General features: G+C 38.0%; 1 protein-coding gene across 1 annotated transcript in view; it reads right to left on the bottom strand.

Annotated features, from left to right (window-relative positions):
* The window catches only part of SLC24A3 (solute carrier family 24 member 3), a 1,192,172-nt gene that overhangs the window by 610,335 nt on the left and 562,184 nt on the right, over window positions 1–19,653 (bottom strand). Inside the window, exon 3 of the mRNA XM_085611775.1 lies at window positions 18,805–18,881. Coding sequence (XP_085467901.1) covers window positions 18,805–18,881 — 77 coding nt within the window. The remainder of the gene's footprint in view (window positions 1–18,804; window positions 18,882–19,653) is intronic.

The following is a 19,653-nucleotide window of genomic DNA, read 5'->3' as shown; positions in this document are numbered from 1 at the left end:
ATGTACGTTAATTTTCCTTGTTTTTTATCCTCTATCTAAATGTGGTCCTCATATTTGCTTGCAGTTTCTTTCCCACTTGTTTGTGTATTGGATGTCTCATTTCATTTTATTCTTTATTTTTATTGGTGGGGGAAGAATGTGTGGTCTCATGATGCAGCTTGGGTTCTCTTCTTGCCGCTGAATCCTTACTTTATTTCCCATGGGATTCTGACAAGGAATGTTGCGGTTTGAATTGCGAAATAGATGGCCAGTAGCTGGGGAGCAGGAAGATCATGATAAGGTGGCAAGAGTTTCTCTATAAGAAATAAACTGGAAAATCTTTCTGGACTACCTTCTTTCCTGTCACATCTTTCTCAACAATAAAACTTCACAGCAGCCCATGTCTACCAACAACACTTTGCTGTCTGCAACAGACATAATAGACATGAAGGACATGGGATCAAGGGTGGTCTCTGCAGCATTAGTCATGGATAGCACAGACAAAATGGTGTGCAGAGTCACTTGGGTAAGCCACAATACACAAATCTCTATTCTGGAGGTATTATCATGACATTACATAAACCCAGGCAGTAATACTCAGCATTTTGAACTTTAAGCATGAAATTATTCAACAGCATCAGATTAAGTAAACACAGACATGTTGTGCATGCTGTGAAAAAAAAATACATTGCTTTGTGAAAGAAATCCTTTTCTTCCCTGGAATTAATGGCTATTACATCATTTGAAATCAGTATCTCCAATAGAATGGCCCTTCCTCTATCATCACTTTTTTTTGCACAGCAGGCAGAAAGGATTTAGCACATCCATAAAGTTGAGACACTGGGGCAATGTGGCGCTGCACAGAATCCATAAGGTCAGAACCACAATAGGCTGGAATCACTATTGTGGCTTATGAGAATGAAGTTACCTTTATTGTCACTTTATTAATCTGAGCCACCGTGCCTCTCCCATTCTTAGTCTTGGGTTATCCTGCCAGTTAATGGAAGGACCACCGAGGTGAGGGAATAAAAAATGCTTCACAAATGTATTTAATTCAGAGTTATACATGACTGGTAGATAAATATTTCGAGTAATGTGCATGTGATATCTTTCTTCTCACTTGAGCATTTGTGCAGCCTGGTCAGTTCTCCGATTTGAATTGCAGTTTATCAGTTTAGTAGCTTTGACCAATGGCAGCTGTGACCTAAAAGGTGAACAGGAAAGTGTGCATCCATCTAAGCTGAGACCTAAAAAGGGAAGTCGAAAGTGTGCACACCTTTGTGATTGAAGGGATCATTACTGTGACACATCTTCTCTGCAACTTGACACGTTTTGATTAAAAACTAGATGGTTCTGACACCAGGTAGCATAAACCACAGTTATTGAACTAGGAGACCCAGGATGTAGTAGCATATATAATTTGTAATGATGTACAGGTAAGGAAACAACTTAAAAATGATATATTTAGAGATGAGCAAGGAAGATATTATTTCCAAGACCACAGCAGCAGTAAAATGTTACTTTTGATTACAACTTAGCTTGCCGTATTGTAAACCCTAAGTGTTTCCCATTGCATATGCGCCACAAAATGACAGTGTGGGCAGCAGAAAGGGGGCATTGGAGGCTGTAATGCTCGCAGAATGCACCAAGAACAACCATTGGCAATGTCAATAAGCATAGCTTTAAATCTCCTTCACCCTGCCCTCTCATAGGCACACCACTCACCCTACAATCACATATGCATAGTATTTTTACCTCTAGTGTACTGGAAAGGGAGTGAAAAGCATGACAGAGCCTCTGTCTACCTGGTGCAATGGAACAATTGCACAATCCAGTGTGCATGGGGTGAGGAACAGAACATCTAAGAGTGTACGTAAGGTCCAAGAACTGAGAGACTTAGGACAGATGCCCATGTACCATGAAAAGTGTTTCAACCAGGATCAGTTTGTTCACTGGTAACCTGTGGAGGAAGTGCAGACAGGGCATTTTAAGGCAGCAGATAAGATATTTAATTAAGTCAAGCAAGACTGCGTGCCCATAAATCAAACAAGATGAGCTAACTGCCAGAATCTCCAATCTTCTCCCTTCAGCTCAGATGCTGGGAGTTATTTTCCTGAATATCATTTAAAGGGGGTAATATGTATAAGTGATCTTGTTAACATGCAGGCAGAAGGTAATATCAGCATTGTACTCTAACATTTCTGGTCATAGTAATAAGGGCTAGGGGTGTACTAAAAACGAGTGATTACCAAATGGAGGTCTAGGTCTCAGCATGATCCCCTAGTACCAACATCTTGGTTTTATCTGCAGTCAAATTCAAAAGGTTATAGGTCATCAAACATACACTTCAAGCAAGACAGTCCGAACGTTTAAAGGGAAAGTCAGATTTAGTACAACTTTGTTGTATCAGGAATTGAATATTAACAGAGGATAAAAAAGCTATGCCAAAAGAGCCAATTAAAGTTAAAAAAAAAAGTTTAAATAAATGTTCAAGAGCTCAACAAAGTGCACAATGACTCTTAATAAATCAATGTCTATTGTTGTTACTTTTGTAAGTAAAAAGAGCGTTAATTCACACACAACTAAATGGTAAACAGAGAATTACTAATATACACAATGAAATCAAGGCTTCACTAACATCAAACAACTAGAGACTTGTGGCAGAAGATACATTAGTGTTAAACAATATAAAGCTCCTCTCTATGGTGTAGTCATCACGGAGTTCTCAACCTAAAATAGTTTCCCTTTTCATTTGTCACAGTATTCACAATTTAAATCCCCTTCCTATTGCATTTGTCAAAGGGTTTACAATGTAAAACCAAACTGAGAATCCCCCACTAGTGGCCTCACAGAATAGTCAGGGTGCAAATGATATACCCTAAAGAAACATCACACTGGGCAACTAACCCTGTAAATATAGTTTGCTCCTGTTATCGTGGGACCATGTGTCAATTTGCATACTTTTTATCAAACAACCAGCAATGCACCTATATGGACAGATTCGACAACATGAAGTTTTTCACAATCGAAAAGATTATACCTAAAGGCTTTTTCAAGTTGTTCTCATATAAAATGAGAGCGCCACTGCATTTGCCACCTCATTTAACAAGGAAAGCAAACCTTTTGACTTTAATATGAAAATGAAAAAACATTACCATTGGGTCTATGCTTAGAAGCCTCATCAAACATTTTCATAAGACTCAAAGTATACACAGACATGAACCTTAAGTTTCATTTTGGCGATATCAAGCAATTTCTGGTGCCACACCAAGAATAGGTTCATATGTATTTAAGCCTTGTTTATTGAATTTTTCACAAGAGTTCACATGTAAATCCCCTTCTTATTGTATTTGTTAGATAGTTAAAAAAGTAAAACCCCTTCCTTTCATGTTTGTCCTGAAGTTTACAATGTAAAATCCCTTTCAATAGTATTTGCTGGAGAGTTCACCATGTAAGACGACGTTCTGTTGATTTTGTCTGAGTTCACAATGTAATACTAGTGTAATACTAGTTCGTATTGTATTTATCTGCAAGTTCACAATGTCAAGCCACTTCTGATGATATTTGTCATAGAGTTCACAATGTAAAAGCCATTCCTGTTCAATTTGAGAAATCTGCTACAAGATGTGCCAGGGTAGACAGCAGTTAGTAGCTCCAATATTGTCAATGCAGGTCTGTCAACTCTGGTGTCCTGGGGCCTCTGCCGCACAGACTCTCAAACTTGGAAACAAGTGCCCCTTTTAATTCTTATCTGTAAGGGTAACAGGGCAGAGACCAGTCAAAGGCTGACTCAGAGAGATGCTCAATACTAGAAACTAAGGGGCCTATTTACAAGGGGATATATCCACCAGAATTTCACTTTGAGCGATGTTCTACTGGCGATATCCCCTTCACCTTCTTTACAAAGTGGCATTAAGCCACTTAATGCGGCTTAATGGCGCCTTGTAAATAAGGCCCCTTTTCACTCTGCACTTAGCGTGAAAGGGGCGTACAATGGACGTTCCGCTGCAACACCCATTGCTTTTTGATGCTGCCCCATATTTACAAGGCTGGGGCAGCGCCGAAAACTAAGACCAGGAAATACCTGGTATTAGACTGGTGATCCGAGGAGAAATGATTAATTTCTCCTTTTGATTTGCTCTTTCCATGTGTGCTGCATGCGGCACACATAAACAAAGCAAATCACCTTTTAAGATTGTTTATGTGCAGGAAGGTCTCCCTTCCTGCACATAAACAATCACCCCTGCAGCATAGGCACCCTTGCAACATGGTGCAAGGGTGCCTGTGCCGGCGCTAGGCAGCTTAAGCTTTATTAGCTCCAGAGCTAAGGGAAACACAGAGGTATGCCGTATTTTTGTAAATACGGCGCATCCATGCATTTTTGTTAAATGTCAGAGAGCCGCATTACCAACTTTGGCAGAACACCATGCTCCGACATTTTGTTCTAAATATCCCCCTAAAATCATAGCATCACACAGCATTAACATTCTATACAACAATGTATATTGTTTTTTCTGGAATGGAATAGTCCTTTAATGCGCCCACTATTAAACAGTATAATCAACTTGACAAAAAAGTACAAAATTTCTGGGGAAGTTACAAATTAGTACCCCTTCTAAAGCGGGTTGCTGATTTATCAGGGTGCTAATCATGTACCCTAAATAAATTTCACAGGAGCAACCAACCCTGTAAATGCATTCTATTCCAGTTCTCTGTGTGATACCAAGTGACAATTTGCACACCAGCAGGTCCTAGCCCTAAAATGTAGCAATCGTCCTATATGGTCTATTGAAAACACGAGGCTTTTCACTTCAAAAAGGGCAAGCCAACAGATGTGGTTAAATCATTCACAATGTAAAGTGGGAGGCCCTCTGGTTATTGTCACTACCTTAGAACTCAATAAAGTATGCCTATCGACTTTATCATGAACATAAACATAATTGTGTTCTCCCAGACTAGGGAGACACACCTCATGTTTAGGCAAGCCCAAAGTATACCTTACCATGAACATTAACTCTCCTTCTGGAGACATCAACATTGTACTGTGTCCACATCTAAAACGAAAGTAATGTACTAATCCCTTTCCTATATCATCTGTCAGACATATGACAATGTAAAACCCATTTCTATTGTATTCATCAAATCAAAGCCTCTTCTGATTGTGTTTGACAAGGAGTTGATCATTTAAAACCCCTCCCACTGCACCTGTCAGACAGTTCACAACGTAAAACCCTGTCCTATTGTATTTATCAGAGTTCACAATATAAAAAGACCTCCTATTGCACTTATCAGGGAGTTCTAAATGTAAAGCCACTGTGTATGGTTTTTGGCATTCAGTGTAATGTGAACTCTCTTCCTGTAATATTTGTTAGAGTGTTCACAATGTGAAACCCCATCTTATTTTATTGGTTATGGGGTTACATGCTACTAGTCTTCTCCCTGCTGTATCTGATCGAAGGTCTGTGTTAACTTAGTCCCTTTCTAATATGAACAAAGTAATTGCCTCTCAGGTGTCCATATTTCAGCAGAGGTTCTATATCTCCTTATTTTTAGTGCTATATTCATGACAGTGATGAGAAGGAATACCAAGCTATTACCTAGCTTGAGATTTCAATCTCACCCTCTTTAAATCAAACAATATTCAAACCACATTAGGATTCCCAGGGGACATGGAAAATGCTGATTACATCCTCACAATACTAGAGAGGACATTTACCAAAGAGATACTCAAAGTCTTCTTAGCATGGGCAAAGATGTGAGTAAACTTGCTTTTTTGTTAAGTGATATATTGTAGAATTGTTTCTAAATACATAGGCACTGCAATTACAATTATAAGGATAATCAAATAGACCAAGTTCTTATGAAAACAATCCTACACGCACACACACATCTATGTGCAAGTTGTGTGTGTGTTTATTATAGCTGTATCTGTATATTGTGTGTATTTGCTCACGTTTGCATGTCTTCTCGCTGGGAGCTCTAATGTGCTCCTATAATCAAATAGACCAAGGCCTTATTAAAACACAACTCTACACGCATACACACATGTATGTGCAAACAGTGTGTGCTTTTGTTACAGCTGTATCTACAAATTGTGTTTGCTCACGTTGGTATGTCTTCTCACTGAGAGCTCCCATGATGCTGAAAGTGATTGTCAACACCTGGCTTTTGTATGCAAAAGGGGTATATGTGCTGACAGCAGATCTGTTTGAATACTTAAACGGATGTGTTTGAACTCTTGTTTGTGACATAGCACCATATCAAACATTGATAAGGTACAATTAGGGTGAAAAGGAATGTTCTTTATAGGAAGCAAACAGTAACTAAGTAAGAGGAATATATGACACAGCATTATGTCCTTAGCGTCAGGGCTCACTCATGTAATTCTTTCAAATTATTTGCATATAATTGTATGAAAGACTTATCCATCTTTGTATTTGGCAATGTATTACAGACCCATGTATAAAGTGTTTGCCTCGGCAAAAATATTTGTATTTTTGGGGGATAGTGAGGGGGTGGAGAGTCATATCTCTACTGTATAATTTACAATGCTATTTGAAGGACTGAAAAGTCAGCATTATTTGATGTTATTGTTACTCCTGAGGTGGGTACATATGAATGTCTAAGGAATCTAGGTACATCAAGGAATGTTTCAGATATTCATTTTTTAAATAAGACTGCATTCTTAAAATACACTTCTAACTGAGCTGTTTTTCTAAGTGCATGAAGAATGGCTAATTCTGGATGTAGCATGGCTAATTTCCAACATTATTGTGTTGTGGAACCACATGTTCCTATTGATGACTCCTTAGTCCCCTCATATTTGCATCCTATAATACTCACTTGCTAGTTATTAATTTTTCTCTCACTATTTCCAGCAGCGGTTTCATCACTTGCGTAGGTTTGCATCGCCCCCCCCCCCCCGCCCGCTGCATGCTGCGCAGGAAAAAATAAAATGACAAGGAAAAGACTTCATTGCCATTTTATTTTTGACTGTTGTGCACACTGCAGCAGCCAGCCTGCCCAGAGACATACGGCCTGCTGGTTTTCTGACCTTTTGAGTGTTTTGTATTTGTTTAAATTTTTGGAACCGTTGATTATTCTTCCAAAATGTATTCACCTTAGGTCTTGTTGTCTTCAAGTACTGTCTTTTAAAATTAATGTAAAATTAGAACTTCAGTATGTAAGGAGAGTGTGCATGAATGATTGGTTGTGTGGCTGTTAGATGATATGTGTTTAATTCTGAATATTGAGTGTGAATTGAATTGAATTATGGAATGTGTTTCAACGTGTGAGTGAGAGTATGAAAGAATTTTGTATTAATGAAATGAGGGAGCTATGTGATATGTAAATAGAGTTTAAGGATTTATGATTTGGTTATTAATTGATTTCTTGCTGTTTAACTAAACGTCGATATATTCATTAATTGAAAAAGGAAAAACTTTATTGGTCACTTTGCTTTGTCTATTGGTGATGCATTTCAAATAAGATATAAAAGAGAGATCAGCATTGGCATTTTTGTTGTTCATTGTTCTACCTGTGGCTCAGCCTTGCTGACTAGGAGTCCAAAGCCTGGTTGTTACTACAGAGACATCCGACTGGCAGCAGAGGACAGGGGCAGAGGCTGGCTGTATGTTCCAAAGTGTGCATGTCACTTTAGCCAGCTGTCTTGGGCTGCCAAAGTGACATGTATACTTTCAATCTTTCCACACAGCTGTCTTAAGACAACTGGGTGGAGACCAAGCACAGGATTACAGTGCCTGTAGGAGCATCCAGTCCGACCACTCCATCCAATTATGGCAAGGCTCTCACAGCATGAGAGCAGCAACAGGATTGGTTCAGAGAATTGGTTTGGCCCGTGTTGCAGGAAAGAAGAAGATGAGGTCTGGAGTGAGGAGTGCAGCCAAGTAAGTGGCCTATTTTCCCTTTTTTTGTGATGTATTTTCAGCAGCCGTTTGCCCACCCCACCACTCCACATAGCTGGCAGCCACTACTGAAAATGTCTTCCAAATTCCAAGCATTTTTTAGCTGTTTTCCAACTCCACAATTACCTTAACCTGTCATATGTCAAATACAGATGAACTTGCAAGTATTTCACCATTAACTCACTCATGTCAAGAATATAATTTTCAAGCAGAAACAACAATTTACACATATCTCAGTTAATTCATTATTCTCCCACATCAATATCCATTCATCTTTATTACAAAATGTTTATTACATAGAATCCATGATTCATCACAATTTCGATATTATTCGATATATCACACAACACATAAAAATTTATTGTATAAATCTAACCAAGCAGAGCACTCATTCATGCATTAAATCATTAAAAACGTGGACAAGACAGTTGAACTCTGTTTAATCATTTAAAGTATGCATGAATATAAAACTTTGGGGTAAGTGTCTGGCAAACCTGAGTGCAAGCAATATACTAGATAAGGTATTTATCTAAGGAAGATAAATATCTTCCCTGTCTTTTCCATCACAAATTTCTTTTCTCAGACACTCGTTCAATAGTTCTTTATTGTACTTTTATGATTTTATTACAAAATCGAATAAAGTGTTGATTGATTGATTGATTTAATTGTACATTGACTAAAATAGCTGCGTCTTTTCAAAACATAATCAGCTCTCTAATTACACAACACCCACATTTAATCATGTACTCTTGCTGATTCTTTTTCAATCTTTATATGATCTTTTATTTCAGCAAACTTAACTGAACAGTGAACTGTGGGTCTGAGATTCCAGACACCCATCTGTCGTTATATATCATGCAGTGGAACATGGCATCCACAAGGTGAAATGTTCAGGAGCTCTCAATGGCAACAACTCCCAAATGTTTTCCTTTTAAACTTGAAACCTCAGTTATTCGGGGTAAGGAGTACCTACCCCTGTTCTTAATCTTATTGGTTGTGCAACCTTTACTTTTTTGGGAGTGCTGCTGAAGGGTTTGGCTGCTGCTGCAGGCTTTGGCGTCTGGATGGTTCAACCCTTGGTTAAAGGCGTATTGTGGGACACTGCTCTTGCTAGGAATGAAGACCTAGGTCCAGATTTACAAACATTTTGTGCTGTGAATTTTTTTTGGGGGGGGATATTTACATTCCAATGCAAGACTTCTTCCTGTAATATTGCTCAATAGTAGTGCTAAGCGCTTTGCTTCAATGGGGTGTTACATCGGTGGTACATGGGCTTTACCATGCAACCAACCATGCTTTTTGACACACAACTCTGTCTACTAACATTACTGGACAGGGTTTAACACCAATAAACAATGCCGCTTTGAAGCAGGCATTACAAAAGGGACATGCTTTCATTTCTCCTAATGTTTGCATGTGTGCTGTCCTGCACAGCGCAAATCTAACGTGGCAAATGTTTTAAATTTAGTTTAAGCATAGTATTTTCTACTGGAAGGGTACTTTTCAATTAACAAAATCTAGGCTAGACTCATACACACACCCTTGCACTAAGGCTCAAAGCTGTGTGTGGGGGGGCTCGGCAGCCTGATTCTACGCCGGCGGTAGGGAGAGGGGACGTGAGTGCCATATGTCTGTCTAGTTTGCAGTCTCATGGATTGGTAGACCTTTGAAAATACTGAGAAGGAGATGGGGGTCTAGTGGATGCATTGCCAACCTTTAAACATGGCTCCCTATGTTCTTATACTGACTTGAACAATTGACCAAAAGGAGATGTATATTGACCCAAGATTATCAATGGGACATAATATTGAGGGCAAAATACCGAAAAGAAATGTAGACTGGTATGTTATTCTGCTTTCTCTATTCCTAACTCCACATATATGTACCTGAGTGGTATATATATATCTTCATGGTGCTTAGATGTCGATTTAGGAATAGTACATCTTTACTATATGCACTGAGCTATTAATAATTTTTCTCTTAATATTTGGTCTTCAATATTCATGTACCACAATATTCTGGGGGTTAATATTCAGTTGTAAAATCCCAAAAACTGTAATTATTGGCAAATCATTTAGTTTTCCACTTCTTCATGCTTTATCTGTAGGCAATGTAATTGTGTAACATGTAATAAATTGTTTGCTGCAAATAAGTAAACCACTATCTGATGTGCACAATTGCTTCTCAATCCCTCGTTTATGTGTTGTATTCCATTGTCCTCAGGGAGTTTTGCTCTACATAAATGCTAATCCATACATGTATGAAATTGGGTTATTGTTTGCTACAGGTGGAAACCCCACTCAGGCAACAACCCCAATTCTTCTCAGGGTGAACTACAAAAGTCACTAAATTAACCAGTGCTTGACACAAAAGGCGTCAGGCTTAATATGGAGGCAATATGTAAAGTACTTTACACACACAGAAATAAAATGAAAACACAATACAAGAAAATTCCCATACTTACAAAAATAGAGTAAATGGTAATAAATAAAATGATACCAGAACAACAAAAATCCAATTGATAGAACCAGAGCTATTCAATTGCAAGGTTTTAGGTAGGTATTAGCTAATAGCACAAAGCTCCACTTGCGTTGTCATTTGGTTGTGGTGGACCGCTGGAAAGTCACAAGTTTAGGCTGACCCATGGAGTGCAGGCTGAATACAGGGACCAGGTGACCCCCGCTCAAAAAGTTACCTTTCCAAAGTCTGTCTCTGGTTCACCTGTAGCCAATTGTGGAGGTACCAGAGTACTTACCAAACCCATTTTGGGAGAGAGAGCACAGATGCTGGGGTCCTGGTTAGCAGGATCACAACAACCTACAGTCAAAACATACTGACACCAGGCAAAAAGTGGGGGCAACTATAAAAGAAAGATCATCATTTCCTACAATGGCCATGCCCTAGATCCTTGGATCAAAATGTCACTCATAGAGAGATGTAGAAAGGCATGCATTAAACGCTGAAATGGGTTTTCCATCTGGGCATAAATTATTTGAAAAAGGTGAAATAGAACTGTCTCTCACATGTGCTATTCTCATGTTATTTTTTGTTTTGCTATCTTTTTTGTACAGTGTTCAATTTAACCTCAGCAGTCGCATGCCACAAGATAGCAGATAATGCAACATTGGATATGAAGTCAAAACAAAGATTCAGTTTTACAGTGAACCAAACAGAAGGGTCTTTATTTCTTTCTAAACTCCAGGCAATCATAGATGAATTTGAATTGCAATTCTATCCAAGCATGTGGCCCTTAAGCCGAAATGAATCCCCATCCAAACCCGATAGAGTTAAAAGTTAAAACTATGATCTAATTTGAACAGCTCCAGATGACTGCAGTGTTGATTTTTAGTAGATAACAATATAAGTTGGACTGTTTTTTTCATGGGAAGACTGTGCAATTGGGCGAGGGACCAATACCTCAGCTGGAGTAAAGAATGCGTAGCAGGATTTTGTGATCGAGAAAGCTTCTAAAACATATAGTCAAAACAGCCAGTGTTAGCTCCATTGACAGAACCCTGTCTGGAGACACTAGTGTCAATATTGCCTGAACTCAAATTATAATAACTGTCTAAATTTAGCTCAAATATCGGACATCGTTTTTTGTGACATTGGCAATTTGTTATGGTAATTTTGCTCCAAGCCCAAGGCCATGATATTATAATATAAACAATGAAATAACAATGAAAGGATAGGTTTGCCAAACACTCTTATTACTGCAATGTAACTGATCATCACATGCAATTTCAATGGTTAGAGTAGGCCATAATATGGAAGCACCTATAATAAAATGGACATTTTGAACTTTCTGCATTCTTGCTAAATGAACTACAGTGAACCATTTTTCCATCCAAAAATCCTTGACTTTCACTGCAGTATTTTACAAAAAACCTTAACTAGTAAGGTTTAGAAGGAGATATACAATATTATTGTTATTTCACAATGCGATTGTATTGTTTCAAACAAGAACTCTGTTTCATGAATCAATTTTAAAGTTAAGATGCTTCTAAGAGTGTGATGGTGCAGTGAAAGTGATAGAGAGAAAGATTTGTGAAGAAGTGCTTCACATTATGCAAGTATTTGCAAGTGACTGAAAAGGACCTTGAGATGGAAAAGCAGACACTCCCATTGAGAGTGTTCAGATCCTAGATCAATTTAAAAACAGTCCACTGTGTTCATTGTATGCCGATGTTTCGACCCAAAAACACAATCATTTAGAGTAGGGTCATCATCAGGATGAAAAAGATACAGAAGAGACACCTGAGAATAAAAGAATCATGCGTCAATCAGATTGCATGATTGTACACATAATCACACAATCTGATTGACAAATGGTTATTTTATTCTCAGGTGTCTTCTCTATGTATTTGCCGTCCTTAGCAATAGTAAGATGAGCACAGCTTACCATGTGAAACATATGGTTCTATCTACCAGAGTAACTGTTGGTCTTGCAAATAGACAGTTTGATCTTACTCTCTCACTTCTGAACACTGTTCCCTTATTTCAATCCAATGATTAGAACCTGAGTGAAGAAAGACATGAAAATGCTCTATGGAGACATATTCCACCCCAGGATAAGGGGAAATTACTGCTTGTGGACTTCTGATTCTACCAAAACAGTGGCTTAGAAAACCAATTCAAAACAGGATCCAATTTGACAAATGTTTTAAAGCATTATTTATTCTTTAGTCAAGACAATACACTGAACAATGTATATGAGTCAACAGCCATCCATTTCAGGCGAATGTACACACATTTCATGAAACAGAAAAAGGACTCAAAGCTTTGTATAGGAATAAAAAAAGACATCAAGTGTGAGTTGCAGAAGTACCTATGTTAATCCAAAGTCATGAGATGTTATACGACAAAGTGAAACAGGAACAGGAGGTCAAAGGGCAAGCAGTTCTGACAGAAGATCAGCCTCCATGAAAGTATGAGAGAAAAAAGATACGAACAGGTTGGCTGTATATCTCCCTTTAGCGCTCATAAGGCAGCAAGGGGTTCATGGAGGTATTAACTATCAAGCCACTTACTATAAGGAGTGGCGGGTCAAAGATGGTGGAAAGCAGATTGAGAATATTATATGTCGCTTTGAGTGAATGGGTTGAGCATGGGGGCACTGAGGTAATAGGACTATATTAATATAGGGAAAATGAAAAGCGTCACATCGCCATGTATGCATATTTTTGGGTATACTGAGGTCAGGCAGAGCATTTAAGCCATTTTATTCAGAGATAAGAAAGAGAGCTTAATTTAACTGCAAAATAAAAGGGAATCTACTACAAAGGTGACATTTCTTCTTAGGCAGCTGTATATTAAACACAACTTGGCATAATGCATAACTTGTAAAAATGCCACCTATGCCTCCTCATTTGATTTTGCAGAAAACCAGGTGTCCTCTTTCTCTATTCCGGATAGAAGGCTAGGTATTCCAGTACTTTCTACAGTGTTGTTCTCTAGTTGTAGGTCCTTTATTATTTCCTGATGTACGTTGCTTTTGTGTGCCTTTGTGGGAAAAGCTTTACATGAATAATTGATGATCAGCTGTGTTGCTCTTCTGATGTGGCTTGTAACTGTGGTAATGCTTTCTAGGACTTACTGGACCTTGAGTGGTAAAAGTACTTTGACCCTGCTGGTAATATGCAGGGTCAGAACACTTGGTCAGACTTTTGGGCTCATAGCACATGGCTTGTTCTTTTCTGTACTGTAGGACAGAGGATCCATGCTGGGCACTCACACATGGCTAATTCCCCACATTTGTAAGAAATTAGGCGTAAGGTGCAGCTTGTAAATGCAACAGGTGTTGCAGCTTTCCACTTAGACTCTAAAGCATCATATGCAAATATTCTTGTGTTATACTGGTGGCAGTGTGCATAGCCTTGTATACATCTCGACCGGGAAGTACACTATATTAGTAGTAGATATGCATGAACATTGTCTGTCATCCATCTTAGTTAGGGGAAAAAGTACATTTATTTTTGGCAGTCATTTAAGATTACACAATGACCATGTTGCTTTCAAAATATTTCCCATTGTAAATATGTACTGCTTGAGATAGAATCATCAATTTAATCTGTTTAACACCATCAGGTGTACAATGGGGAATATGAAGGTGATAGCTGGTGGACTCATAAGGAATGTTTTAGCCATTAAGATGGTGCCAGTGTGCAGTGACACCATAGGGCTACTAGCCACTGGCCGTAAACTATTCAAATGGACCCAAAATAGAAACACTAGTTGATTATTTTCATGGCAACTCCTCAGTTTTCTATTACTTAGGACCAATTCATAAACATAGGAATTACCTTTGGGTCTTAAATGCCATTTTAATTATTAGAACACCGGAATTGTGAGAGCTACATTGACGGCAATGAAGTGGCCCCTGCCATTATCAGCCCTGGCTATAATCTAATTGTAAAGACATGAAACAAGGTAAAGACAAGCCACGTAGAAAATATTGGGCCTAGTCACTAATTGCATTTTGTAGTACGTTTAATAGAGAGACCTAGTCTTAATGCCCAGGGGTACCCCTCTGAAACCACTCTTCAGTGATTTGGGTAGGCGTTCGATTAAAGATATTGCAAGGGTGCGTCCTTTGTTATTTTGGTCCCGCCTATGGCGCACCCCGGAGTTAGAAAAATACACTGAGGGCCTGAGAGAAATCATGAACACTGCAGGCTCCCACAAAATAAGCTGGCTCCGTAACATCAAAAAATCCCTTAAGCAGCTTGGTTTAAATGACGCCTGGGAGCATGGAGCTCCCGTGAGTAAGGCGGATCTTAAAAGAGCATATTGGGCCTGGATTGACAATCAGGACCTCAGCAATCCCAAGGCAGGCAGGTTAACTGAAGCTTTTTACATGTATAAACAGCTTATTAGCTTCGAGCCTTACCTTGAGTTCATTCAAAAACCAAGGGACAGATCACTGTATCTTCAATTCAGACTCGAGACTCTTCCAACTCGAGAGTTTACCAGCAAATGGAAGCCTCCCTACCAGACACCGGATACCTGTTTGACTTGTGTAGAGAAGGTCGAAAGCATAGCCCATATTATGTTCGAATGCCCAGCGTACAGACACCCGAGAAGAAGATGGTTAGGCCCTGCCTGCCGCCTCCTGGGCATCTCAAACTATCGTGTTGCTTTACGCATCCTCCGATCTGACACAAGTTTCGTGCTAGTTTGTGCTGTGGCCAAATTTTTGGGCTGGTCTTGGATCATTAGAAGCAAACTCACTAGCCCTAGTAGATGATTTTGTACATAGTACTTTTTAAATTTCTTTTTAACTCTTTTTAACAAATCTTAACATTTTTATATTGAATCTACCTAATTAGTCACTAAGCCATTAGACTGAGAGCATTTCTACAACCACTGTGACCTTTTGTAAATACTGCTCTCTCGATGAATTGTCTGTTTTTATATGTTTGTATGTATATGCTTTTATGATAACTTTTTATCGAAATAAAGCTTTTTGACTGACTGACTAGTACTACAATAGTATGAGTAACGTAATACAAAATGCTACTCACTAAGCTACATACAGAGTTGCACACTTCTGCACACGTAGGTATACATTTTTTAGTAGTAAATGTGAGATAACTAGGGAAGGGACTGGAAAATGGGGACTATTTATGACTAAGTGCGAGGGGTTAAGGCAAGAGTAAGGTGTGACGAGGTAGGGCTAGGGAGGGGTTTCGGGTGGCACTTGCAACCACCCAAAAAAGACTTAACCCATTGCTATAAACAAACTGCACTTTGGAAGCTACAATAGGCAAAAGGACCCACAACAGTAGTAAATGTACTCCAGTCTGACCTGGAGCCAATCCAACACCACACATGACCAACCACTGGTACTGCAACTCATTGCCATGGAAAATATTTTAAGGCATGTACATAAGATAGAAGCTCATAGGAACTAATGCAAACATTAACTTATTTTAACTTTTTAAACATATAGATACATTTAGCCTAATATAAAAAAATATATAAATAAAACTCAAATATTTGTTTATTATAAAATATGCTAATATTTGTTTTTAATGTTAATATTAATATAACTTTATTTTTTTGAAACATTATTCCATTATGCTAAATTAATTATATACTTATGTTTTACTACATAGTAAATAAATATAAATTGTATTATTTAGGTGGCATTTTGTTTCAACTTAAATCTTAAGAAAAATAATTTTCATTCAATTCAGTATATTAAAAATAATTAAATACTTAATTAAAATTATGTTAATTCTGTACCATTTTTCTATTTGATTCTGCATTTAAAACAAATATTGTAGAATAATTTACATTATTATTTAACATTCAAATAGTTTTACTAATTATTTTTAAGTTTAATAGACTTTTAACTTTTTCCTATAATTTACCATAGGTAGTTCTCTGCCCTAGAAGTGGAGACCTCTGCCTATATGTGAAAATTACAAGTAGTAACTTTATACTCGTATATTAGGTTCCACCTCCTGAATTCAGCTAATAGAGACATGAAAGTCTGCGCTTCTGAATATATTTACACTCATAAATGGTTAATAGTCAAAAGCAGTAAAGTTACTAAAAAGTGTTAGAAGATAATTAAACATGTAGATTTACTCATGAGTAAATGTACCTGTTTGAACGCCCCCTTTTTACGTAATTCCTTTGTCACCTATATTTGATGTTTTGGACAGTGATTTCAAGAAGTGAACGTAGGGCAGCAGTTTGCATATGGCAATGTGGCATGTTCATTGATACTAGACCATGTTTCCCATCAAAGAGATGAGTATAGATGTGACTGTGACATCACAAACATTAGAAATGTTTATCCACACCACATGAGCCTCTTCATATGTACCCAGGTAAACATAATTCAGCCATGACTGACAGATCTTAATGTAACACATGGACATTTCGAATTTAAGTTAAATTGGATTCTATGCTTTGGATGGTATATCTCTATGTCGTTCCCATAACAAAGTGCTTCTTATTTGCTAGATGCTGTCAATCCCACCATCAGTCTAGGACAAGAAAGTCAGCATCCTCTCACTTGAATTTCATAATACTAAGTAGGGTTAATTGTGACAAAATATCTTAGTATAATACAAACAAGCTCACAAATACTGGGGTGCACACCTGGCTTTACTGAGGATAGCAATGCAATAAGAATTAAGAGTAATGCTAACCATCATTAGTGGCATAACCATGCATCAGAATTATACTCCAATTTGAAACTGAGAAAATTTAATCTGTGTCCTACGAAATGATGAGTTGACAACCTGGCCCACACATACTTTGCAGAAATCCCCTGCTCCTCTATCAGAAGAACATTTTTCAGACTGAGTTGTGCCACTTGTGGACCCACATCCAACTGTAGAAAATGTAGTCATCTATATATCTGCGTTCCTGTATGATGAGAGACTGATTTACAAAGCCTTTCTTGTCCATAAAACTAAGCTTACTGCTAAAAATGGCTCTATTTACAGCTGATAGATATCTGCAAAAGGATACCTAGCATTTATAAATGCATTTAGTGCTGTGTAAGTGTATACAAGGGGTGCATACAATTACTTAAAGGTAAACAATATGCAAGGCATGGGTGTTGAGTAAATCAAGGCGTGGATTAGCTTGAGTTTGTTATTACCTAAAAGCATGGGAATGTGAGCATTCTACAAGTCAGTCCCTCCTTGGAAAGTGTTGAGGATTTGCTCTAGCAAAGAGTTGAAGTAAATACAGTTTCAGGATGGGAAGGTGAACAACCTAGATTTTGTGGCTTTGCCTGGCAAGCAGCTTCACCACATGGAGGTACTTTGTGTATAACGTGGTGCTGGGGAAATAGCAATGTCAAAAATTGTCAGATGACATTGCCAGTAGTATACCTGAAAATGGCTAGTGATGTAGTTTTCTAGGCATACTACTGCCAATAGGAATAAAATAAAAATCTGCAACTATTTGTAGGAGTATTTCTACAGGTGCAGTTTTACCACATTTTTTTATCCCACCTGACCTTTCAGTTATCTGAGAAATGTACTTATGTGTTGTTCCAAAACCCCCTGCGACAAAATATTTTCATGTGCATTGTGATCTGCAAAATAAAAGAAGTCTGTAAATAGCTGATCAGTGATGAAACAAACACTGTCCTCTGTTGTTAAGACAAATTACTTAGTACTTTCACAAGAAAGAGCAAGAACTGTTGAGGTTATTTAGAGTTTTGAAACAGGCAAACAATCGCGTTTCAACCTGCGAAGGTCCTGCTGGCTCATCCGGCAGAAAAATTGACATCCCCAAGTCACTCACTATTGGTATAAGTAAATCAGGCCACCCACCCTATTTAGAGCAGATATTCAGATATACTTTTTTTCTATTCTGGACCACATGGAAAAGATTGGTGGCCCTGAAGAGAAAATGAACATAAACTTCCAGGGTGTCAAGGTCATTATTTGTTTGTTTTTTAAAAACAAACTCCCACTTTCGTTTTAGAAAAACAAAAAAAATGTGATGGGCGCCGCTTGAAAATTGGCAGCTACTTAATTAACTCATAGTTCCTCCAGTACCAACGTTATGAAAAGCTTTGTGGTAACTCTATCATGGTTGGTAATGTGTAGAGGAAAATAAATGTCTCAGTTAGTCAACTAAGATAAAGGATTAACCCAATAGGAGGCATTTACATTATGAAGACCTCAATAAGAGACATTTACATGTTTTTGTAAGATCAACCATTTAGGTTTTTTCTCGAAACAATCATCACGCTGGTGGAATCTGAGTATTCAGCATATAGTGACTTCAGAGTGTTTCAAATTTTGAACTTTTGTGTTAAGGAATCGATAACTGCAGATATTTAATTTAAAACTGCAAACATTCTATGTGGTCAGAATCTTGAACTCTATAAAATAAATATGACAAAATGTGTTGTTTTACTTACACAGAAGACGTGAAGGACGATTGCTCCATGCCTTCTATCTTCATTTGAGAATATGTCACTGGGAAATTCATGTAGAGCTAGAAGACAAAGAAAGAAATACAGATTTAACACAGTGGAAAATATTTATCTATCATAATAATTTTTCTTCTTGATTAGAAATAATAAAAGCATAAGTTGGGTTAAAGATAGCAGCTTACAAATATCAGTAAAGGGATGAGATTTCATTGACTGGTGCTAAACCAGATTTTCTAATATTTTCTTAGTTTCAGTCTTCTTACAATCGATGCTTCTGTTAGTGTCTCATTTGTTGATTTTGCCTGTTTTATGCCTCATAAGGACACAAAAGCAGCTCTCAATAATACAAGAGCTATTCAATGTCACAGTGAAGAAGCATGGATAGTCCTTGACCTTCCAGCAATCTTTGGTCTTGTATCTCTATGGTCATCCATAGGAAGTAGAAGAGCAGTACCCCTGTGGTTCTGGATTTTAGAGCATCACACAAACCAGCTGTAACTTGTTTCTTTATTTTTTTCTAGAGGCATTCACTTGAAGAGTTCTATTTACCAACCCTCACTCTCTGGTCATTGTCATGCGGCGACTATCAAATTAGGTGGCTCTTCGAATCTTAAGTGGGGTTAGAGCAAGACTGTTCCAGTCCATACAAACCTGATAGAATAATACAACAGAGCATAACAACACAATATAAAAATCATAACATGACATTGCTTACATTTGACTTGCCGTTTGCAATGATCAGAATACAGCAAAGTCACCCTAACCCAGGCTTAAGAGAAAAATTGAGCTAGCAATGCTGACCTCTATTCACATTTCAAACAGAGAGGCGGGTAT

Source organism: Triturus cristatus, chromosome 6, assembly GCF_964204655.1.
Source record: "Triturus cristatus chromosome 6, aTriCri1.1, whole genome shotgun sequence".
Lineage (NCBI taxonomy): Eukaryota > Metazoa > Chordata > Amphibia > Caudata > Salamandridae > Triturus > Triturus cristatus.
This window is presented reverse-complemented; position numbering and strand designations above follow the sequence as displayed.